The following is a 26,154-nucleotide window of genomic DNA, read 5'->3' as shown; positions in this document are numbered from 1 at the left end:
ACACCCTCTCATCATTTCCTATAGAACAATAATATTCCATCATAAACACACACAACAGTTTATTGAGCCATTTCCCAATTAATGGACAACCCATCAATTTCCAATTTGTTTTTGCCCTAAGAAAGATACTGTGAATATTTTTTAGGCACATAGGTCATTTTCCTTTTTTTCCCCCAAATTTCTTTTGGCATTTATGCCAAATGGTGGTGGTGTTAAGTCAAAGGATATGCATAAATTTATAGTCCTTTGGACACAGATAGCTTTTGATCATTTATCAATTGGGACATAGCTCTTATTATATTTTTGATTCAATTTACTCTCAGAAATGAGATCTTAGCAGAGAAAATTGCTTTGAAATTCTTTTTATAATTACTACTGCTAACTATTTCTCCCATTTATTCTCTCCTTCATCCTGTCCCTCCTCAAAAATAATTAGGTACTGATTAGGTACTCCCTCCATCAATATACTGTCTCTTTTCTCACCCTACTCCCCCTTTCCCATATCCCATTCCCTTCCTATTTTCCTGCAAGGTTAAGATAGTTTTTCTATACCTCTATTAAGTATTTCCTCTTTTTGGCTGCCTACATCTCTAAAACTGGTCAGACTGAGCTATTTGCTCTCTTTGTACTGCCCTTTTCCTGTTACTCTTTCTACCCATGCTCTTTTCTGCTTCATTAAAGGGGTAAAAAGATCATAGTTCACTCAAAGCATGAGTGCCATGAACTGAATTGGTGAGAGAGGAAAGGACTTCCTTCCCCTGCTTTTTTTACCCTATAAGAGAAATCAGGTTAAGATGTTTGTTTCTGTTCTATGCTGTCTGTCCACTTCAGTTTCAAGTGCCAGAAATGCTCCTCACTGAATCCAGTTTGAGCCATGATGATTTCGGAGCCAGGTTTATAGGCTGGATAGTACAGTCAATCAATTTAGGATAGAAATCCTAAGAAACCAAGGTGTCTGAGAGAGAACTATGGAGTTGGAATTGAGATGAGAATCTATAGGAACCAAAGTAACCTATGAACCCAATCTCCTACTGCTCTCCAAAGACCAAAGTGACGTAAAGTAAGAAAGAGAATTACCCTGTGTTAGGGAGTAAATTTGTACAATTGTGATTATATCTTCTGAAAGAAATATTTCCATATAAAAATGAATCAATTAGTGATTCCTATTCCCACAATTGAAAGACTAACACTGGTGGAAGTTGGAGCATTTGCAGTCTCCCCAAAATCCCCTTAAGGATCTGGAAAATCTTGAAGGACGGTGGAAATCTAAATGACCAGGCCTTTCAGACAGTGAGGGCCTAAATACTCAATATTACACGTATAATGAAATTCTGCTAAGAAAATATAAATTCAATTTGTAGGTCAGTTTAAGTATATATTAAAGAATCAGAACTGAAAGAAATCTCAGACAATTAGCCTAAGTCCTGCCTGAACAAGAATTACCTTTACAACATATCCAATAAGTGCTTGAAAACATTCACTGAATAGGAATCTATGATCTTCAAAGGTAGCCTATTTTGTATAGAAAGTTTTTATTTATATCAAGTGAATGCTTTTGTATGAACAAAACAAATGCACTTAAAAGTAGAAATAGGTAAAGTTTTCTGGCCTCATCAAAGAGTTTGATACTGAGTCTTTCAGTAACCATGTACTCATTTGATAAAACTGTTACAATAAACAATACATACCTGAATTATTTCATAAAGATGTAAGCTAAAACTTCCCAACAGTACAGGGTATGCTTCCAAATCATCAAATTCCATTAGTTCCAAATAAATCATATTTCTTTCATCATCTTGACGTCTTGGAACCTAAATAATAATAATAATCAAAGTAATGATAGCTGATATATAACATTTTAAACAGTGTTTTATGTGCCCTAATTTGATCACAATAATTGCATCAAATAATATGCAAATAATATTATTCTCATTTTACAGATGAGGAAATCAAAATTTGGAGATGTTAGGTAACTTGCTTAAAATTACACAGCTAATAAATGACAAATCCCGATCACAAGATCATAAGATTTAAAGCTACAAGCGACATTAAAGAGCACATGCTCCAACCGATTCCTTTTTTTTCAGTTGAAACAATTCATATTATATGGGTTAATTGACAACTCTCAAATTAGGCATAATCTTTGCTCACTCACTTTCTCCCATCTAATCTGTTGTCAAATTCTATCAGTTTTGCCTTTGAAACTTCTCTTATGTATTTCCCTTCTGACATCACCACCACTCTAGTACAAGCCCTTATCACTTCATGCTTAGACTACTACAGTAGCTCTTAGTGGGTCTGCCTGCCTCAATCTTTTCCTGTAATGACCCGTCCAGCAGGTCATCAAAGTGTGGGTCCTGAGGCTGGCATTTGTCTGTAAGGCTAGGCCTGAAAAGGAATGGGGTTAGAAATGAGGAGGGAGACCAGTTGGGGTAAAACAAAGTCTCAGTTTAATGAATGAAGAGGGTCTAGTTAAATACATTTCTGAATGGGGGGTAGCAAAGTAAAGAATGTCACACCAGATGTGTGGCAGACATCCTGGAGCCTAATCGTTATCTTGCACCTGGGCTGATAGGGCCAATTTTCTGGGACACACATCATCTTGTCTCAGGAGTTTAGGGTGTATAGTTTGTTTACGATAAGGTTGTAGCTTCAGAATTTATGTGCAGGCGATTACATTCTTCTTTAGCTCTTTGATTCCAAGGACATGGTCTCTGGCATGTCCCCCAAGGACATGGTCTCTGGCATGTCCCCCAAGGACATGGTCTCTGGCACTGTAACAGCCCAAACTTCTCTCAATTGTCAACTAGATCATCTTAAACATATAATCTCCCCATTCAAAAAACTTCTTTCAATAAATATCATCAGCATTAAATATCAAGTCCTCTGTTTGATGTTAAAAGCTCTTCAAAACTTGTCTTTCTTCCTACCTTTCAAGTTTTCTCATACCTCTATGGTTCTCCTCTCATATATTCTATGATTTACAGTGACAGTGGTTGTTATTTGATTTCTCAACTCTGAGCGTTTTCCCTGATTGTCACCTCAAGTCTGGATTTCTTTCCCTTTTTTACCTCCATTTCCTAGCTTCCTTTATCTCTCAGCTAAAATCTTAAACTATTTTCAAACTCCCTAAATGCCTGAGTTGCCCTTTTGATATCATTTCCAATATGTTATATTTACATCTTGTTTATACCTAGCTATAATGCAAGTTCCTTGAGGTCAGGAACCGTTTATCTGTCTTGTTATTCCCAGTGCTTATCCTAGTACATAGCACATAGGCTCTTAATAAATGCTTGTTGCATGAAATGCATGAAATTAAACTTGGAATCTCAATTCATTTCACCTTAATAACATATTATTAAATTAGCCAAACTTATGATTAAGTGAAATTAAATAATAAATTAAATGAATTTAAAATAATTTCATCAAGTATTCTATAAACAATGAAAACTGGTTTTCATGTTTGATATTAACAAACCACAATCATGGAGAACAGATACCATTTTCTGACAAAGATGCCTTGAGCATCTATTATGTTCTTATGTGCTATTTCTTACATTATCCCTTTGTGATCTTTTGCACAAATCATTCCTCTTCCCATAAGGCTCTTTTTTGAAGTCTACACTTCTCTTAATCTATTAATGTCCAGTTCAAATACCACCTTCCATATGAAGCTGTCTTGGATCACCCAGCCAGAAGAGATCCAATCCAATAAGCATTTACTAAGCATAGTAATCGATTAAGCATGATAATCTATTAAGAGAAATGTGGTATGAAAGTGAACTTATTCCCCCCTCAGGAAGCATTGTTGAAAAAGCTGCCTATTTTCTCAAGTGCAATAGAGTCTACTCTTCTCTTCCTTTTCTATTTTTGACCATCCATAACACCTGTTCAGGATATGTCAAGATGTGTGTATATTGATGAACTACTGACCTATTCAAATAGTTAATGACTCTTAAAAATGGGAAAAGGAGAGAGGAAAAAAATCATTAATTTTTTATCAGTCTTCCCTACAGAAGTTAAATTAAATGACAATCTAGATAAGGGGACAATGAGAAGGTAAAAAAAAAAAGTCCAGAAACTGCTGCAAATAATAGCTGATTTTTTTTGAAAAGGAAAGAGATGGGGTCTTCAAGAGTAACAGTATTTAAAATATAAACGAATTTTCAAAATTTTTGGGTAGAGGATAATGGCAAAAGACTTACAAGCATTATAATCTCACAAAAATGTGAAGAGTTGGGAAGGAGAAAATTAATTTAAAGAAAGCTTGGCATGTGACTCCATTAGGTCTGATCATTCCAAGAGGATTTATGGATGAAACTGCAAGGACGACAATAAATAGAAGAAAAAAACCGATTTGCTAACATTTCTATTATTGGGTAGCACAGTAGTTAGGGCCTGATCAGGAGTGATCCAATCCAATAAATATTTATTAAGCATCCACTAAGGCACTGTGCTAGGGATACAGCAGAATTGAAAAAGACAGATTTCATTATAAACCTATACAGTAATCCTGGGCAAGTCACTGAACCTCTGTTTGATTCAAGGTTTCCTTCTCTGTGAAATGAGAATAATAATAATAGTTCCTATTTCCCAAAGTTGTTGTGAGGATCAAATAAGATAATAATTATAAAGCCCTTAGCTCAGTGCCTAGGACATAGTAAGCACTACATAAATCAGTAATAATGCCATAGTAACAATTAACTTTAAGGATTGCAACATATTTTATATATGTTATATCATTTGATCCTCACAATAACCAGTTAAGTAGATTTTACTATAACGTCCATTTTATAAAAGAAGAAACTGACTCAGAGAAATTAAGTGACCTGCTAGGGTCCCACAGCTAAGTGTCTGGAAGTCAAGCAAAGGAGTCAGGTCTTCTTGGTTCCAATTCTAGCACGCTAGTTATGGTGCCACCTAGTTGGAATTTGGAATTACCTTGTTTGGATTCTTAACAACTCAGTCCTCAATATATAATATGAGGAAGTAGAAATAGAACCTAAGAAGACAAAGTAAAGAAGGCCAAATTTATTAGATCAAGTGTACACCATATTGGAGGCAACACAAGTCTGAAAGCACTTGATGGATTAATTTTCAAGATATATAAAACACAAAAAATTCCAGCTCCACACCCACAAGAAAGGAAAGATACTTGGAGATATAGCCACTGCTCTTAATGAAATGGGCTGCTCTTGACTCCTAACTTTGGAAAAAGGCAGAAGATAAGAAAAACCAGACTAGTATAAAACAAAAAACAAGTAGGAAATAAGAGTTAGGTAAGGCAGTGAGCATCTATCAGGAAATAAGCTATGAGAACTTGTCAGAGGATGCAGGGGTCCTCAAACTACAACCCGTGGGCCAGATGCAACAGCTGAGGACGTTTATCCCCCTCACCTAGGGCTATGAAGTTTATTCAAAGGCCCACAGAACAAATTTTTATTTTTGCTACAGTCCGACCCTCTAACAGTCTGAGGGACAGGGAACTGGCCCCCTATTTAAAAAGTTTGAGGACGCCTGAGTCACTGCTAAGCCCATTCTGCAACTGCTGTACAACGAGAAGATATAGAAGCACTCTAGAAGACTCTAGAGCAGTGAGAAGAGCACATATGCTGATACCAATAACACTATTTGGCCCTTTCCTAATTAGATTGGCATACAACCTTGTTTCTTGTAAGTTATTTTCAGTTCACATATCTTTAGACTTTTATAAAACCCTAGTGTTCTGAAGAAATGCTAAGCCCTGCATTTTATTCAAAGCTTAGAAATAAAAAGCACTGTTTCTTTTTCTAGAGAAATAAAAGATTTGCACAGTGAAAAATGATCTGAGTATTTCAGTATTAAGCACAGCAGGTGGTGAATGATATAAACTGCAGGTAATATCCCTTTTTGTTCTTTGATATAGTAAATTGCTTTATGTAATTGGGAATGAGTTGTATGGGAATATTTGCTCAGAAGCTCCATAGAATATGTTCCATAAATTTGTTGGTTGATTCTTCACTTTTACCTGATATATCCAATTACTTGTCAAATCTTGCGATTTCTAATTCCATAACATCTCTTATATGTCTTAACTTCTTCATTACTCATACAACTAATACCCTCACTCAGAACTTTATCACCTTTCACTTGGACCACTGCAATAGTTTTCTTTTTTGGTCTGCTTACCTTAAGATCTCCCTACTTCAATACATCCTTCTTTCACCTACCAAGGTGATTTCCCTAAAGCCTAGTCCTGATCCTATTGCCCTTTTCACTCAATAAATTCTAGGGGTTTCCTATTATATTAACTTTAGAAGTCTATAAAAAAAGCCATGGGAGTAAGAAAATCAGGGGAGAGAAAATAGAAAAGTACTGGGATCAGACTCTTGAGTAACTATTATACTAAGGGAATATTTATAAATGAGCATACTTATTATTTGTAAGTCTATATAAACATTTTGTTAGTTGAAATAAAAACTTTAATGTTACCTGTACAGAGAAGTATTTCACTTCATCAAATTTAACTGCAGGTTTCTTCTCGTTGTTCTTGAAATTCACGGAATGAGCTTTAGTACATTTCATGATCTTGTTTATAGTGATGCGAATAAATAAATTTGTATAATACTGTATGTTGACTGAAAATAGATGTTGAAATTCAGGAAGCATATTTTTTGGCTATTGAGCAATGGTTTTGTATCAACTTTATTTAGACAACTCAGATCAAAATCTTCGAATCAATGAAAAAATATTAACTAAGACATGTATCTTTAAAAAAAAAAAAGAGTATCTTTTAAGAATAACTCTTTTTGTCCATGACTAAGTAGAGCAACACAGATGGTGCACTGAAATCAGACTCCACATACTATTCCCTGTTAAAATTTTCAACATATTAGTTCATAAAAGTGTCTATGAGAATCTAAGCTCTTTGAAGGCAGATTGTATTTTCAACGCTTAGTAATATGCCTTTTCAATAGTAAGTGATTAATAAATGCTTGCTTGCTTACCTAAACATATAATTATTTTAATAGACTGATGAAGAATACTGATGAACATAAATAATATAATTTTAAGGAAATTATAAAGGTAAGAGCAATAAGCCAGTATGTATTTAGGATGAAATAATTTGGCCTGAATTATCCAGATTTACTGTGTACATTGGTCAAATTTGTCAGGTAATTTCTATTCTGATTAATTTCAGATAAATAGTTATGTACTAGTCTATCATGTTACTTAATAAAATTCTATTCATGAAACTATTTTTTTGCTTTTTCTGATTAAGACAGTTCCTTTTAGTATCAAACAGAATTTTAATTTCTGTGGATTATAAAAAGATGGAAAAATCATAATGATACTTAAATACTGCACTCTAGATATACATTTAATTCACTTTAAAACAATTAAAAATAGTAATGAGCAGACTTTGAAAAAGAGAATAATTTAGTCAACAAGCATTTTTTTCCAGACAGCATGAAGACAGACACAGACACAGACACAGAAAGACAGAGACAAAGACAAACAGAGAGACAAAGACAAACAGAGAGACAGAGTGGGAAGAAAAGGGAAGGGAAGGAAAAGGGAAAAGGAAAGGAAAGGGTAAGATAAATATCCTATTAAATTAACCAAAACCCCCTGAATAGATATAACCTGTATAGTTAATCCTTAATTTTCAAAGAGGACTAATGACATGGTGAGGATGTCTTGACATGCCCATAAATTGGATATAAGTGAGACAAAGTTTCACAGTCATCAGCTTATTTTCTCTGGTTCCAGAGTCATCTAAATCTATGTTAAGACAACAGGCAAAATGGCCTGGGATTCAATAGGAGACTTTGGTGTCTTTAGTGTGTGGCCAAGCTTCAAGCATCCCACAGCACCTGCTTCAATTGTCTTCATGGCATTTGGAACAAATGGTTCTCATCTACCCATACTGCCAGGGAAGTCTTTACATGCTTAAGGCAGACATCTCCCCTAACTCACAGATAGGTTTGAGGCCTGTTGATTAATTCTTAATCTTGTTTAGCCAACCTGTCAAGACAGTTTTACCAGGTGTGGCTGCTGTATTTCCTACAGCCTCTTGGAACTACAGGTAAGACATTTAACTTAAAGATCACAGGAATGACTCTTGATCTATAGGTTATTTTCTGGTCATCAAGTATGTCTCTGTTGTTATCACTCAGTCATTTCAGTCATGTCCAACTTCATGACTTCATTTGCAGTTTTCTTGGCAGAGATATAGGTATGGTTTGTCATTTCCTTCTCTAGCTCATTTTACAGATGAGGAAACAGACAAACAGGGTTAAGTGATTTGCCGAGGGCCACATAGCTAGAAAGTGTCAGAGTCCAGAGTTGAATTCAGGAAGTCCAGTTTTCCTGACTTCAGGCCTGGCACTCTTTCCACTGTGCTACCTAGATACTCCAATGTCTCTCTATACCACCCTCAAATCTCAAATTAGAGAAAAGAAAATTATTAGAAGAGGAAAAAAAAGAGAAAAATTAGAAAAAAGTGTATGGCTTTTTAAGAAGAACAGTATGGAGTTATTCCGAAGAACAATGTGCTTACCCATGATATAAAAATTAATAGAATTGTCAGTGGAAAAAAGAAAGTCAATTTTACTTTAAACATTTAAATAAAAGAAGAGAAAGGATACTCCTGGGTGAAAAATGTCTGCATTTCTTTATATGAACAGCTAGGCAGCCAACCTATGAAAATCAAAGAAACAAAAACATTATATTACTAAGTGATCACATTTAAAATAACAACTGTTTTTCCTTTTACTTTATTCTGTACAGAGTGGTTCTGTTAATGTCTCTCATTTTTTGTCTTGTGAATAAAAATAAAAATAAAAAATAAAACTATTTTACTAATTTTCCCTAAGGAAAATAAAACCAGGTAGAAAATTTAAGTAAATGGAGATAAAAGGAAAAATGAGATGTTCATCAATGTTTTGAATGTTTGTAGAAATGAGTAATAACTCTCCATGTTAAAAATAAATTCCTGAACATAAAAATTTGAAAACTTTTTTGGATTATTAATTTTTTTTCTATTAGCTGAATGATATTATATGTTACTGTTATCATTAGAAATATACTGTTTGATACAGAACTCAAAGTTTTCTGTCATTTAAAACTCCAAAGATATTTCTGAAACTTTTGGTTAATTGTTGAAGTGAATGAGTGTGTGTGTGTGTGTGTGTGTGTGTGTGTGTGTGTGTGTAAGAGAGAGAGAGACAGAGACAGAGAGACAGACAGACAAAGAGACAGAAACAGACTTAGATGGCTATTGAGTCAGATGGGCTAAGATTCAGAGGATGTATAAAAGTATTCAATGAGCTTTTTTAGATTTTCTTTTCTAGACGTTCTACTCCAAAGAGTTAGGTAGACAAAGAATCTCATTAAGTCTCTAAGTATGAACACATGACTACCTCTTCTTTTTGTATTTGCAAACAACAACTTAGTGTTAACACCTTACACCTATCAGATTGGCTAATATAACAGAAAATGATAAATGTTGTAGGGCAGTTGGAAAATTGGGTCACTAATGCACTCACAATAGAGTTATGAATTGATCTAATAATTCTAGAGAGCAATGTGAAACAATGCCCAAAAGGCTACAAATTTGTGGATACCATTTGACTCAGTATACCACTTCTAGGTCTGTATCCTCAAATCAAAAAGAGAAGAATGTTAATAATTGTTTTTATGTATAATTGGGAAAAATAAGATTTTTAAAAAAGATAAGCAATTGGATATATGAGCAAGGAACTTAAGAGGGCAGTATAAAGTTGAACTTTTTCACCAGTGGGTCAAGATGGGGAAAGGAGGAGAGTGTATCTAGTGTAGGGACACTGACCGAGAAGAGAATTAAGAGATTCAAATCTCAAGGTAGACAAAAAAGATACTGGGGTTGGAAGATGAAAGGAGAGGTATATGACAATAGATTGTGACCATAAAAAGGAATTTCAGAGTACATGAACAGTATATCTTAGAATGATGGAATATAGAAGTAGGTCAAATGAAATTAAGTTGAAGAATTGTACTGTTAGGACGTTTGAAGAATTATCATTATTTATATTGAGGTCCTCTAGTATGAGGACAGCAACTGGAAAGATGCTGAACTCCTTAAAAGAAGAAGAGATATGTCCTGTAAGTTGGTAGACAACAGCCATCCAGAATTTTGACTAGGTAGAGCATATGAATTAATTGAATCTCAAATGATAGGTCATTGGGTGATGAAGGCAGGTAGAAAACTTGGAAGTGGCAACAGGGAGCAAGGAATATTCCAACTCCTTCACTTTGACCAGTGAGTTGGCAGGAAATTAATGAAAAGGGCAGCCAGGAAATCAGGAAGGGCCAAGGCTCAATGAGAGCCAGAAGAGTGGGAAAGAAAGAGATTTAAGATGAAAGCAAGTTTGTTGTCTATGAAACTGGCATTTAAAAAAGTAAAATGGAAGAGGTGCATACACATCTTTGGGATGACAATGGACAGTGGGAATGAGGATTTGGCAATTGGGTATGGCAATGGGGTTAAAATGATGACCAATAGGGTTTGGATACATAGAGTATGACCTGATAGGGGGGAGGGTTGTCCTTTCAGAATTTTAGACAGTTAAAGGGAGTTACTTGGAACAGAAGGAATATTCTTTTTACCCCAAGGTAGGAGACCATGCTGGATACTTGATGCATTTCAGCTCTCTCTCCTTATCACAGCAGCAGGAGAGTCACTGCTGTTCAGTAATAAGAAAAACTACCCAAGCTGCTTTTCACCACTGGGATGTCAAAAGTTAACTGAACAACTAACTGGGGCTTTATGTTCTGGGAAATTTTGAGTCAGTGGCTATGTCATTGCTAGAGCACCAGTAACTAATGAAGAAAGTGACCAAAAGAAAGAAGATAAAACTTGACTGCTTGATTGGATAATGTTCAATACCACCAATTCCTAATCAATAATATTGTTTCACTGTGTTCTGATCTGATGAGGCTTAAAATATTAGCCTTCCAAATGACTGTAACCATAATTATGTTACTATATTCTTTAAAAATCATTCTGTAATGCTTATGGTGATCATTTTTATGCATAGGAATAAACTACCTATTATATAACTGATTATGATGATCATTTTTATGCTTAGTAATTTTCTTTCTATATAGGAATAAACTACCTATTATATATTTGTACATTGAATACTTTTTAAACTCCCCTGTCTTTGGAAAACCCCTTACACTTTTGAGCCATAACTTTTACTGTTATTAGCATTATGTCCTGGTTTATTATCCAAAGAGCAGAAGAATGGAAAATGTAATCATCCTAATCAGGATTTAATCTAATTAACTTAATTAGAAGAATTTCATAGTATTGTGCCTGTTACATGACTGGGTACAAGAGAGGGGCAATAGGTAGATTAGCCCCTGTACTCCCACTACAAATATACCATAGTTTATGATAGACTTACTAACCAGGATTTGATTCTCACCAAGAAAAATTGATTATTACAGTAGAAGAGATAGGAGACAAAAAGGAAGGGAGGGAATTACTATTTGTGATATAGGAGAGTAGTGCCATGTAAAATCTGTCTTTTACCATAGTTTTTAGCATTAAATTCCCATTAATTAAATATTCATATGATAAGTCAACACAAAAGAGATGGAAAGCTCTCAAGAATGAAAAATACAAGGAATAACTATTCTGAGGATTAGGAAAATGGAACTACTTAAATCAACCAATGGGGATGCTCAATGAACTCATCATATGGAAGTGGATTTCTTTGACAAAGAAACCTGAGTTTCAATTGATACATGATGGACAGAAGCAGCTACACCCAAAGAAAGAACACTGGGAAACAAATATGAACTATTTGCATTTTTGTTTTTCTTCCCGGGTTATTTTTACCTTCTAAATCCAATTCTCCCTGTGCAACAAGAGAACTGTTCGGTTCTGCAAACATTTATTGTATCTAGGATATACTGCAACATATCTAACATATATAGGACTGCTTGCCATCTAGGGGAGGGGGTGGAGGGAGGGAGGGGAAAAATCGGAACAGAAACGAGTGCAAGGGATAATGTTGTAAAAAAAATTACCCTGGCATGGATTCTGTCAACATAAAGTTATTATTAAATAAAATAAAATAAAATATTTTTTTAAATGAACTCATCACATACAAAAATTTTTAAAACATGTACATAAGATAAAAGCAATGGCAGGTAATAGAGATATCAAAAAAATCTGTCATATTCTATTAAATAAGTAGCAAAGACTATCAAGGAAAGTTAAAAAAACTTGAAATGGTTGGATGGGAATTTTTTTAGTTATACTGGAGACAAGAGGAAAATTTTTTTAAAAGTAGAAGACAATACTTGGTGTGGATGGGCTATTGATATTAGAAACGGAAATAAGAAAAAGACCAGATTGTCAAAGACAATGAAAGACAAAAATGGTAAATTCTGGAGGAGCTATGGTAAGACAGGAACACTAATTCACTGCTAGTGAAATTCTGAATCGTATCAACTTTTCTGGAAAATAATTTGTAATATATTTAAAATGTCACTAAACTGTATATCATCTTTGACATAGTAAAACTATGGAGGTATATACTTCAAAGAATCCAAAGACAAAGAAAATGTTTCCATAAAAACAAAAAATAACACTTAATAATAATACTTTTTGTGGTATAAAAAATTGGATATAAAAACAATTTTAGAGCACCTATCTGCCCCTGAAGAATTCAAGTTGCCTGATCCAGGTGCACCAAATTCCTAAATACTGTCAAAGAACCAGAAGAGATCTCTGAAAAATAATGGGGACCAAGAAAGATATTACAGGAGTAGAAAAGAGCAAAAATTATCCCAATTTTCGAGAATTGAGAAGAGAGTGAAGTGTATAAATTTATAGTCTAATGAAGTTGATTTCAATTCCTGGATAAAATTCTAAAGTGTATTTTTAGAAGCATGACTGGTAAATATTTTCTCAGAAAAGGAAAAAGTGATCACAAAGAAATGGCTCTATCAAGAACTGTTCATGTCAGACTAATTTCAATTCCCTTTCTGGCAAGGATTATTAGATTGAAAAACTTCAGTTTCCCTAACTCAGTTTCTCTGAATTGCAATACTTCAGTTTCCCTGAATTATTATGCTGTGAGTAGCCACCCCACTTTCTGGCCATTAGAACTGAGAGAATTGGGGCCTTGAAGTTCTGGCAATTCTCACATTCCAAAGAGTCATAAAACTCCAGAAGGCTTATCCAGATGCCTGGTTAACTAACTCCTAGTCTCAGACTTCCTGTCTCCTGTTCTACCATCTTCTTGACCCCCAATCTGTCAGGACTAAGTTATGGTCCTTTCCTGGAATTTCCACTCACCCATGCTCTGCCCTTCCCCTTGTCTTTGTTTTCCTGATAGCTGGAGCCTTATTAAAGTCTCTAGAATTACTTGCTGAGGACTGGATGCTTTGAGACAAGAGTCTCATTCAACTGGCTGGGGGCCGAACATGGGTCCTGCTTGGCTGCTAGTCCAAATTCTCCACTATTAAAATATTAAAAACCTAATCTCTCTCTTGCCTCAGTTTCTCTAGCATTACAAGACTAGTACATATTATGGTGGGTTTTTTAAAAGGCCCACTATCCCAAACAAAAGTACTAAATGAATGTTAATGTGTTTACTCTAGCTATATGGCATTTTAAAAGTTTGGATATTGTCTCATTATATCTAGTTTAAATGATGATACCTTCGTTAATTTGTTTTGGTTAACTGTTACCCTTGCAGAAGACAGCAAAAAAGGTTTAGTCTAAATTCCCCAAAAAGTACAGCTACATAAATAATTGCTATCTGTGTGAAGGATTGGGCTCTTGGCTCTGGGAATATATAGATAAAAATGTTTTACATACGAACTCAAGGCCATGTGGTTTGATAAGTTAGAAGCTTGCCTTGTTATCATCCTTTTTTTTTTTTTTTTTTTTTTTTTGCCTCCTTTGTGAATAATGGCAGATTTAGAAACAAAGACATTAAATAACACCTTGTCTCCCCAAACAGTTAAGACATGGAAAACTCAGGCAACACTGAGAAGCAAGGGAAGCTATTAGGAATGTCATATGCCATTGTAGAAAAATGAAGTTTCTCTTGTTCATAAGGAAGGGTCAGAAGTTCCCAACCATTGTGGATTTGCATCTCAGATTTCAGCACCCAACATCAGAAAAATCTATAGCAGATGTGAAGCCAGAGATTCTACAAATCTGACAGAACATACCTAGTAAGTATTTAAGGGTTCAATTTGTAGTCATATTATTTTTCCCCTTTTTTTTAATCATAGATTTTTATTTTCAAAATATGTACATGGATAATTTATGACATTCACCCTACAAAACTATATTGTAATTTTTTCCCTCCCTTTCCCCTCTTCCCCAGTTGACAAGTGATTCAATATATGTTAAACATATGTAATTTCTCTATACATGTTTCCACAAATATCATGTGTGGTAAGCTTCTCAAGACCAAGAGTCAAGGATATTTCATCTCAATATACTTGACTTCAGATGCATAAGTTTTATGTGAGGTTTGTCTTTCATTTTTCTTTAGTGGGCTATCATTAAATAATTTATTTAGAGAAATTTGCTCTTAAATGATAGGGAAGACTGAGAAACTCTGAAACCCAACCCCACTAACTAAATAGCTATTAAAAAAAAATAAAGGAATGCAAAGATAAATTGTTAAGGTCTAATGATATTGAAAAAAATCTAAGTACTCTGTATATTGTACCCTTTAATGACTATTGAGCTAAAAGAGTATAAAATGCTTTTCTAAAATCCTAAGACAAAAATATTATTTTGAGGACATTAAAGTAAAAATTGCAATCCTCAAATTCAACAGGTAGGAAAAGATGTTAGATAAAGCAACTACAAAAGCAAACTCAGTTTTGAATGTATGCAATATTAAGTCATACCACAGACTATTATTATTATCTGGTGATAGAGTATGCATTTTTTTTGAAGTGGAATTTTTACTAGAGAAGCAAAACACTTCTAACCTTTCTACTGTCAATGAAGCACTCAACTCTTCGACACATAACACTATAAAATGAGATTTTGATTGGCCTTGAATTTATCACTTAATTTTCCTAAGTCTATTTCCTTAACTATAAAATTGAGGAATCTGGATTTTCTTACAGTTCCAGTACTACAATCCTATTAACTGTTAGGAATCAGATGTCTAACTGTGATTTTGTGAGAACTGTTGGCAAGGTAACCCCGCCTCGCAAAAAACAAAAAAAAAAAAAACCCAAAGGGCAAATATCCCAATTTGCCATGTATTTGTATTTTTCTATTTTTCAAAGCAACAACTACAAATAGAGTGGTCATTCATCAAATACTGATCCAGATTGTCCAAAAAATAGGAAGCTGTATTTATGAATTCTCATTTAGAGTACTATTTGTGGGCTTTAGAGGACAATTAGCTTTTTTCTCTCATATTATAGAATACTACATCCATACCAATTTGGGGAACTTTTAAAAAATATCTACATTTAGGTTAGGTAATTAATAATCATAAATAACATTTACTCATTCTCTGCAATAAAATATTTTCAATTACTTTAATAAACCTCTTTGAATAAATATTCTTGTAAAATTTTTAGTTCATAAAAAAGGAGAAGTGATGGAAATCTTATCATAGATTATTTCATGTATACTCTTGTTGAATACCCAAAAGCCAGATAATGAATTAGCTGGGGTAATAAAGTAATTTGTAGGTGCATAGAATGCTTTTACATACCACATCTCCAAATGGAACCAAAGATGGTATGTCTTGTGCTACATCCAAATCTTTATTCTCATTTCCTTTAAGAGTTTTTCTCAGCATCTATAAAACGTAAGTGAATTCTTAATTGCTTCAAATTTTTAAAAAGATGAAAATATAACAAGTTAAGTATTATTTTATACTGTATATGGCACCTTTGTGATGATTACAGTAGATAAATTCTATGCTGTCTTGGTGCCTAAGTTTATTGATTCACAGTGGCCCACATTACAGTGAAAAATATCAAAATGTATATTTCACAAAGAACTACTGATAAAAGCAGGGGTATGAGCAATTAAATATTTATTTTAGAGCATAATTTAGAGCATAATTAAGTTAAGCCTTCCCTCATAAAAGTTTTACTCCAATGCTTCGTCTCAGCAAGGCGTTATCTTTGAGTTCAGAAGACTTATTATGCCAGTGCATCATGAATTCTGGCAGATTCTACTAAGCAAGAAAGGCTTTTTAAAAAATATGGTTTATTGATTAGCTAAACAAAGCACAGAGAGGATCATCACTACTAGTTTGATCATTAGATGATAAATACTTTGTCTATAGCAACTCATGGAACAAACAAAAAAACCAAATCCCAAATGGACTTGAGTCCTGGTTTGATCCTGTTCTGCTACCTCAGTGCCAGGGGATGGTTGGCAGCAAAAAGGATAAAAGATGCAGAGAAACATTAATTCTTTAGACAACCAATACACATAAATTGCTGCTGCAAACTCTAAATGTAAACTCTTTAAAATTAAAGAATCAACTTATATTGGGAAAGAAATCTGAAACCTATCGACATTGACATTGTTGAAACTTGTAGACAAGAAAATCATAGAATTTGAAAGCAGAAATTCTTGATACAGGCCAGGAAACATAGTAGAATACATAGAATTCTGGGGTTGGAATCAAGAAAAATGTGGGTTCAAATCTTGCCTCCAATACTTATTAGCCATGTGAACCTGAATAAATAATTTAGTATCTCTAAATGTGTCAAAACACTTCCCTAGAACTTATGTACAAAACCACTGTAGAGTTTTTTCGTGGAGAAAAATTTCTATATGGGAAATTCCTCACAGTCATGAAAACATACTCTCTTTGCAGTATCAGCTGATTTCACTTTGAGACCAACAGCATTAAGAAACATCAATTTTATAGAATATTTAAGTTAAATGGACCTAATAAACTTTTAAGTCCAAAAGACAGAAAATGGGAAAATGTAAAGACAGACATTGACATTATCACCATTTCTTTAAAGAGTTAAACAATACTAAAAGAGGAAGCCAAAACACCTCATTTAGCAGATCCACTGTCTCATTCATAACAAAAAAAAAAATTAACAGCCAAGGACATCACGGATTTTGAGTACTAAATCTATTGCAAAAAATTGAGGAGGTGGATATAAGATTATGATCTTTATTGCATCATAAAATAGTGCGAAGTTCTTGAGAGGAAAAAATGAACTTGTTTGACCAAGTGTTTCACGAAATTATTTTTCTTGTTGCTTTGGGCAAACACAGAAATCATCCATTTAGCTACAACTTCCTTTCTTTAAAAAGTTTAATCTTCCAACTGTTCAATTTAATGAAATTATTCCATAAAATGTCATAAATTTTAATTCACTCTAGGTCTCTATCAAGATCCTTAGTCCATTCATTCCCTTTTTTTTCCTGTCATTTTAATTACTATGAACTCTGTTCTAATTGTTCTGTATCTTTCATTCTGCATTATTTCATAAAGATCTTTTTATATTTCATTAACTGGATAAGGGTCCATTTTAATTATGCTATAATACTTCATTATAAATACCACATTAAATCATTTCCTTCTTGTTGATTATTTTATTTACTTCCAGTTTGTTGTAATTAGATAGAATACTGTTATGAGCATTTTAAAAGAAACAAAGCTTTTTTGATTATAATTTTTTGATGGATAATAACAGAAAATGATAAATTTCCACTTCACAACAGTACATTTAATAAATACTACACATTGCATTCAAAACTGTCCATCTTTGCTTCTCTATGGTTTTTATTCTCTGCTGTGCACTTTTTGCTTTATTTTTTCCCCTTTCCTCCCCTCCCCAAGCAGACAACAATTAAATGAGGATATATATAAAATATTTATGTATATAGATAGATATTTATAATCACCCACATATATATATATATATACACACACACACACACAAATACATTTATATATAGGAAATGAGGACACACTTGTCTGTCCTCATTTCTCTGAAGTTGGATAACATCATCCTTCTTAGTGTCCAAGTCTTTCCATATTTTTCTAAAAGTACCAACTCATTTCCTACACCACAGAAATATTCCAACCTTATACTGGTTTTAAACAGTCCAAAGTAATATCAATATGATTGACATACAGTGCAGTTTCCCTATTTTTCTTTTGATTGAATCTATTTTAACTTTGAGATCAATGATTACTCCCCCTACTTTTTTCTAAAAATTTTTTTACTCCTGATCTATTAGTGTTTGTGTATATCTCTTTTCCTATCCCTGTTGGCTCTTAACCTCCCCTTCCCCAACAAGGATCCTTATCTTATCCCTGCATCTTTTCCTCTTTATTCCATTCCAATTTGTATACTATATCCTATTCCCATCAATTATGAACCCTTCTATATTTTCCACCCTATTTCCTCTCCTCTTATTTCTTATTAAGTTTAGGAAACTTTTATATCCTTCTAAATATAAATTATTCCCTCTTTCAATTCATTCGTGATGTGAGGATTTCAGAACTACCAGCCTTTCTCCCCCATCTAATTTCTGTGTCAGTTCCTCTTCTTACACTTTATCTGTATAATCTAATTGCTGTTTTTATATTTTTCTGTTTTTTAGAATTGATGCAGTTTGAGTGGTCTCAATTCCTGGTGGTCAAGAGGTCAGTGGCAATAAGAATTGTTAAGAATCCCCTTTAAATCAGCCGCAGGTTTAGAGTGAAAGAATTCACTCATTCCTGAATTATTAGTTGCAAAATGAAAGTTTATTGTTGGATCAAGTTTACCAAAAGACTGACTTCTATAGTGGCAGATCTATCGGAAAATGGAGTTTTGGCACTGAGAATGCTTTCTTAGTGGGCAGAAGGATCCTGGCAAATTGCTTAGTCCATCTGCCAAAATCCTAGTGGAAGAAAGCTGTTATATTGGGTATCTTAGGTGGGGCTGGGACAGCAGGAGCAGATCAGACGCCCGGATCTCCTATTGGAATTAACACTTCAAAGGGATGCTTTTTGACCAGAATTTCTAATTGAATCAAAGGCTCTGGCATTCTGGAAAGATCTAGGAAGGATATGCTTTCCCCAGGAGGGGCTGAGAATCTGAAAGGGACCACAGATCAAAAGGAAATAGTTTCTTAAAGGGACCACAACCTGCTTCAGAATCACATCATATACTCAGCTCTACCCAATTCTTTCTTTCAAACTACCCACTTGCTAATGACAATTTTAGACATATAGTACACATATAAAGCATACACAGTTTGTTTCTTGCTAAGTCCTTTGACATTAATCTTTGACGTTTACCTGATATTTCTCTTAGATTTTATATGTAAAACTTTGTATGAATTTCAGGTCTTTTTGCAACAAAATCCTTAAATTCCTACAATCCAATGAATGTTTCTTTTTTCCATTCAGGATTGTGTTTAGCTATGTGATATTTTCAGTCGCAAGCCTCATTCTTTTGTTCTTTGCTATGTAGCTGCTGTTAAGCCTAATTGCGACTACATAGTAATTGAATTTTTTTTTCCTTGTTGCTCATAATAGTTTTTCCTTGATCTGGGAGTTTCAGAATTTACTTTAATATTCCTGTAGGATCTCCTCATAGGATCTCTTTCAGGTGATAATCAGTGGATTTTCCCCCCCTACTTTTCTCTTGTTCTAACACTTGGGGATAATTTTAATTATTTCTTGTATTATATCAAAATTATTTTTTTGATTGTAGGTTTCAGGTAGTCTATCATATAATTTTTGAAGAAGGGACCCCAAAATTCTTAAAACTCCTTGAAGGAGAAAATCTTCAACTCTGCCTCAGTGAGGGACCTCACCCAAGGGAAACAAGATAAACAGCTTCATTGTTATCTAGGTATGGTTGATTCAGTTCTGAGCTTTTGAATTCCAACCCTATTCAATTAAAGAAACTCATTCAATTCTACTCAAATTCCAGCTCAAGCTGAAACCCAGTTTGTAGATAGAGCCAACTTGGAACTCTACCCACTAGCCCCCTTCAGCTTGTAGCCAAAGCTCCTATTATAAAAAAGCTAATCTAAAATACTCTCTTCGAAGAGGTTCTAAACATGCCATGCTATGCCATGCTATGCCAAGGAGGCCTCTGCCCACTGGAAAATATTTTCCAGTGCTATACTCTCTTAGTATAGTACGGGAAATGGTACCTCTGGCCATAGTACTCCTTCCATTCTAACCCAACAATTTCATTCTCTTCCAAGTGCCTATAACCAGCAGGGTTTCTGCCCCGAGTCAGCCACATGTGCTGGTTTCTTCTCTAATACCTAAGGCTGAATCTCAGTAGCACATTCCTTATCAGCAGGGGTTCCCTCAGTTTCCCCACACTGTCAAGGAGGTAAAAATTCCTGTGGCTGGAACTGAGATTACCTCACAAGCCAGCTAGTCCCAGGCGTCACAATTTGCTGGTTTAATGAAGTAATCTGAAAGGGTTTTTACTGCCCAGGTGCCAAATCTCTATCCTGGTATCTTTCTTTTTATCTTCTCTGATTGTCCCAGGACCACCACAGTTCTGCCACTATGCTTATTTGTTATTAATCACTCTCCATTCACCCTGAGATGCAATTTTGTTGGGGAAGGGGAATAGTCTGAAGAGCTTTAACTTTTCTGACCTACTCCACCATCTTCCCAGAATTATGCTCATTCTCAGCAATGAAAAGTTCTGATCAAAGAATATTATTATTTTTCTACTTTTTCTACAAGACAAGTTTTCTCTTAAAAATTTTGAACAAGGATGAAATTATACCAGCAATAAATGAGCATATCTCTTTCTCTATAATCAGCACTGATCCTTTGGCTTTCTTCTTCTTCTTTTTTTTTGGGGGGGGGCACAGTTTGATGGCCATGAGGTAAAATCTGAAAGTTATCTGTATCTCTGATTATTAATAAAATTATATACTTTCCAAACTATTGACAATTTCTATTCTTTTGAAAGCTGAAAGGGTCTCTCATCAACAACTACTGCTACTGACCCACTTCCAATAGGCACTGAAACCCTGGGAGTGGTAGCATCGCCTACATCATGAATTCTGCTTCAAGCCCAGCCCTTGCAGCCAATGATCTGGGGAAGCAGTTCTCCTGAGAAGGGATCAGCCATCACTATATTAGTTCAAGTAGTGGGGAACCTGGAGAGACAGGAGGCAGCAAGTAGCAGACAAGTTCAATCACCACCACCTGACCACTATTTCACCTCAAATTGGGATGATGGTGGCCCAGGTTTTGTACTCAAGATCCTTTGGGACAGCAATACTTCCAGACCAGTGTCCACAGAAACCATTCTGCTAAAAAATCCTTGTAGAGATATAATTTGGCAACTGTCCTCCCAGTTGCTACAGCCTCTTTTGAAGATCCTCCAAAACAGAAAAACTGTTTTCATCAAATTTCATCAAAGTCCTTGATAGTGTCAAATGGTCCATTATCAGAAAGATGACAGTTAAGAGGATGCACCATCATCAGCTTTGCTGCTGTATCATGGGACCTTTTGTTTACCTTGCAGCTGAAATTTTTTAATGTATTTATTTAAAACAAACACAAAATAGAAAAAAAGAAAAAAGTGTACACAGAACATGAGGATTCAAAATGTGTAACAATAAATTTCAATTTAAATAAAGTGTATATAATAAAAGAACATCTTTTCTTTGCATCCTTGTGAGTGGTAAGAGAAACTGAGGATTTCTCAGAATAGTAAGACTCAGCACCAAGGATTAATCATTACTCTGAAGAACAAAGACTTCCCAAGAGAAAACATTTAAGAGAAGAATCTGACTATTTAATAGCCTGGAGACATTTCAGAAGTCTACAAACTTGTTAATCTCTTATTTATTGAGTGAGAAAAGCCTAAGGTAAAACAGTCTCCTTAGAAACCTCTAAATTGATTATTAACCTTAAAAGCAGGACAGACTCTTTCTTTCTTTTGAAACAGATATTGCTTAACCAAGACCCTAGTGCCACAAAAAGCCCACCTATATTCCAGAGACAAATGAGAATAAAGGTCAAGTTTGCCAATGATTTTAGGAGGATTAACAGGAAATGGGTGGGCGAATAGTTTCTGTAATTTTTTTTCCTGACCATTTAAATTATCTTTCAGCCTTTGTGAAACCAACCCTCCTCTTTCTGAGACTCTAGTGGACTGTCCAGTTCTCCCAAAATTCTAATAATTTCTGTTCATTTCGTGATATCTCTGAGTAGTCATTTTGAGTTAGGGCTTGCCATCCCAGACACTTGTATATAATAAGAGAACATCTTTTCTTTGCATCCTATAAATTTTCTTTTGTTCTCAGCTGTATAGTTTTTACTTTATCCTCCCCTCCCCCCCCATTCCCTCCCTCTAGCAGGCTAGACTTTAGCACAGTTATATTTAAGTATACACACACATGTGTACATATGTATATACATGTATATATACATACCTATAATCATACACACATACATTCATATGCATCTCTGTAAGACCACACTATTCTTGTCTTGTTTTTCTGAAGGTAGACATCATCCTTCTTAGGTCTAAGTGGTTCCATATTTTTCTAAATCTACCATGGCACCTCATTCTTTTGACTTTTGATATATAGCATTTCAGACTTGCATTTTTTTTATTGTAGTTGCTGATAGATCTTGTATTACTCTAATTGTAGTTTCAACATATTTGAATTTTGTTGTCATTGCTTGTAAAAATCTTCTTTTTGATTTGGTGGTTTCAACATTTAGCAAAGATGTTCCTGCACATTTTTCTTGTACGATCTTTTAGGTGGTGATCAGTGGATTGTTTTCTATCTCTACTTTGCCCTCTTGTTCTAACATGACAAACCAATTATCTTTAATTATTTCTTGTATTATATCAAGATTTCATTTTTCCCCATAGCTTTCAAATAGTCCAACTATCTTTGTTTTCTTGATTTATTGTTTTTTCTTATGAGATGTCTCACATTCTCTTCTATTTTTTAAATTTTTACATTTTATTATTTCTTAGTCTTTTTTATAACCTTACTGGCTTCCCTTTACCCAATTCTAATTTTCTAGGAGTCATTTTCTTCCTAAAGATTCTGTATAACCAGGACATCTAGATGGCACAGTGGATAGAGCTCCAAACCCGAAGTCAGGAGGACCTGGGTTCAAATCCAACCTCAGACACTTAATACTTCTATCTGTGTGACCCTGGGCAAGCCACTTAACTCCAATTGCTTCAAGGTAAAAAAAAAAAAAAAAAAAAAAAATTCTGTATAACCAAGGGGAGGATTCTGGGTAGGTGATGTAAATTTTAAGCTCTCCAAATTTTCCCTGCAAACAGAACAAATTTCCACCTCAGAGTGAGCACAGACTGGTAAAAAATCAATAAGACTTGGGACCAAACAGATATAACTCAAGAATATCTGAAGAAAGCCCCCCAAGCTGGGGATTAATTAACTCAAGTGAAATGCTAACACCTCAGGCTAGCTCCACAGAAATACCAAATGGGGATCCCTGGGATGAGCCGAGTTTGTCTGGAGCCACAGCAGGACCCGCAGAAACTTTACTTCCAACTTCTTAAGGAGGCTAGGGTCTGAGTGCAAGAAGACCCAGGGAACCTCAGTTGATCAGGAACACTAGGCCCAACTGTGCTGGGCAAGAAGGTACTTACCCAGATGAGTGCAGACACAGTGAGGCAGGAACAATGCTGGCTGAGAGCACTTGCAGGAGGGTGGAGCTCTTGGTTTGGGGTTCCAGATCAGAGAGGAGAGTTGATGGGAAGTCAGAGGGAGAGGAGGGAAGGAGGGAATGAGAGAGGAACAAAGGGAGAGGGAGGGAGGGAGAAAGGGAGGAAGGAATCATAGAAACTTAGTCTGGGAACAGGGAAGACCAGGGTTCATCTTCAGAGGAAGACACTGAAGTAAAAAAATAAGCTTCCACCCCAAAGAATAATGTTTAATGGCTCTCTGTCCAGAGAATTTATAGAACTCAAAAAAGAATTTTAAAATCAAATGAGAGGCTTTGAAGAGAAACTAAAAAATAAAAATAAAAATAAAAACAATCCCAGAAAAACAAAATTATGAAAAAATTATCCAACTAGAAAAGGAGACACAGAATCTTAAAGCCAATTTTGAACTTTGAAATTAGAACTTTGAAAATTAGAACTGGGCAAGGGAAAGTCAGTGAAGCTATAATGTTATGCCACAGTTCTCTTTAACTGTCCTAACTCAGTTTCCCTTGTCTCAGTTTCTTTAACTGTTCTGTGTCAATCCCCTAAGCTGTAAAATCCCACTCTGGTCCATTAAGGCTGAGGACCAGTTACTCTAAGGTTATAAATTGTTAGCCCAAGCAAGATAAACAAGAGAGTAGACCTCCTGACTCTTTTCTGTCCTCAAGAATTCACAATATCCCTCTAAAATATTCCAAGATATTTCACTGACATCTGTGTATTCAGACATCCTGTCTCTGGGTTTTTTGGGGTTTATGGCCTCTTCCATCCTGACAGTTTTTCCTCGCTTCTCACCCTTTCCTTTGTTCAGAGAAAAGGTATTTAAGAAGTTGGGATTCCTCCATTCATGGCTGGAGGATGGCGGCTGGCGGCTGTATGCTGGACGCTGGATTCTTTGGGATGACAGTCTCCTCCAGCCCTGGGACCAACATGGATTCCTTGGTCCCAGTATATCTTCATCTCTGTCTGACTGGATAATTTGAGACGAGAGTCCTGTCCAGTCAATCTTACTCTCCCATTAATAAAATATTAAAAACTCTCTAATCTCTTTCCTGCCTCAGTTTTCTGGCATTACAATAAGAAACCAAAAAATCATTATATAAAGAATGAAAAAGTAGAATAGGATGTGAAACATCTTAGATCAAAAAAATATAATTGGATTACCTATAAAGCTATGACAAAAAAAAAAAAAAAAAGAACCATGACATGATAATGCAAGAAATAATCCACGAAAATTGTCCTGAAGTGATAGATCATGTGGGAAAAGTAGAAATAGAAAAAAAATCCACCAATCACCACTCAAAGAGATCCTTTATGGAAAACACACAGGATTATTGCTAAATTTTGAAACCCCAGAGCCAAGAGAACATTTTGCAAAAAACAAGAAAAAAAGCAATTCAAATATATTGAAGCTACAATTACAACTGTACAGGAATTAGCAGCAGCCACAATAAAAGACTGCAGATCCTAGAATCATATCTGCAGGCAATCAAAGGAACTAGCCTCTAGTCAAAAATATCATATCCAGTATAACTATCCACTATATTCGATGAAAAAAAGTAGACATTCAATGAACTTGCAGATTTTTTGGGTTCTATCAATCAAACTAGAACTCAGTAGAAAATTTAACATATAAAAGCCAATTATCTAAAATTATTCTTAAGGAACTTAAATGGACAAATTGTTTATGTTTTTATGTGGAAATGTATAACATATGTTTACAACTGACATTAGGAATTGGGTAACTCAAAAAGATTTATACAAATGAGGTGCAGAGGAAAATAGATAGTCAGAGAGGAGAGGAGGGCTCTTAGTTCTTGAAAACGGGAATGGGTTAAATAGGCAATATTACATATATAGTATGAAAGGTATAACACCCTCCAAAATCTATAAAGAAATAAGAGGAGGAGGAGGAAAAGATAGAGGAGATGCAAAAGGGCAGGAGGGATGTGCTGAGGTGAGGAGAAGATGAGGGAGGGATCCACAAGTGGGAGAAAGTTGAAGTAATAGCAAAAAAGTTAAGTTTAAGAATTAAAGTATAAGACAGATATAGGAAAGAAGACGTGCATAAACACAACATAGATTAGGAGTCAAATGTATTAGGGGGAAAAAAGTACAGCTAATAATCATCGATCTTGGACAAGCTTGAAGATTCAGTTAAGAGGGAAATTTACATTATATGTCAGCCATACTAATATAGTTTTAGACCCATGTTTACATATGGGTAAATACCTGTGTTTGAGTATATATAGATATGTATGCATCATTCTATGTATGTATGTATGTATATAAATGTTATGGGCCAGAACTAGAAACAAAGGATTCTTACAAGGTACTAAGTCAGTGGAATTGATAGAGACAAAGGTCATCTAATTTAGCATGGTTCAGTATGATAGATTTTAATCTCACAACAAATAATGGTTTTCTAGTGATATAATGATTGATTTATACTCAGTGTAAAGCATATAA

At 34.7% G+C, this 26,154-nt stretch overlaps 1 protein-coding gene across 1 annotated transcript in view; it reads right to left on the bottom strand.

Annotated features, from left to right (window-relative positions):
* C2CD6 (C2 calcium dependent domain containing 6) overlaps positions 1–26,154 on the bottom strand; it is a 128,081-nt gene that overhangs the window by 95,915 nt on the left and 6,012 nt on the right. The window contains exons 2-5 of the mRNA XM_051990521.1: positions 15,741–15,827; positions 8,631–8,682; positions 6,472–6,617; positions 1,689–1,811 (exon numbers count right to left, since the gene is read on the bottom strand). Of these exons, the coding sequence (XP_051846481.1) occupies positions 1,689–1,811; positions 6,472–6,617; positions 8,631–8,682; positions 15,741–15,827 (408 nt within the window). The remainder of the gene's footprint in view (positions 1–1,688; positions 1,812–6,471; positions 6,618–8,630; positions 8,683–15,740; positions 15,828–26,154) is intronic.

Source organism: Antechinus flavipes, chromosome 3, assembly GCF_016432865.1.
Source record: "Antechinus flavipes isolate AdamAnt ecotype Samford, QLD, Australia chromosome 3, AdamAnt_v2, whole genome shotgun sequence".
NCBI lineage: Eukaryota > Metazoa > Chordata > Mammalia > Dasyuromorphia > Dasyuridae > Antechinus > Antechinus flavipes.
Note: the sequence above shows the minus strand (reverse complement) of the source record. Positions and strands in the feature narration are given on the sequence as shown.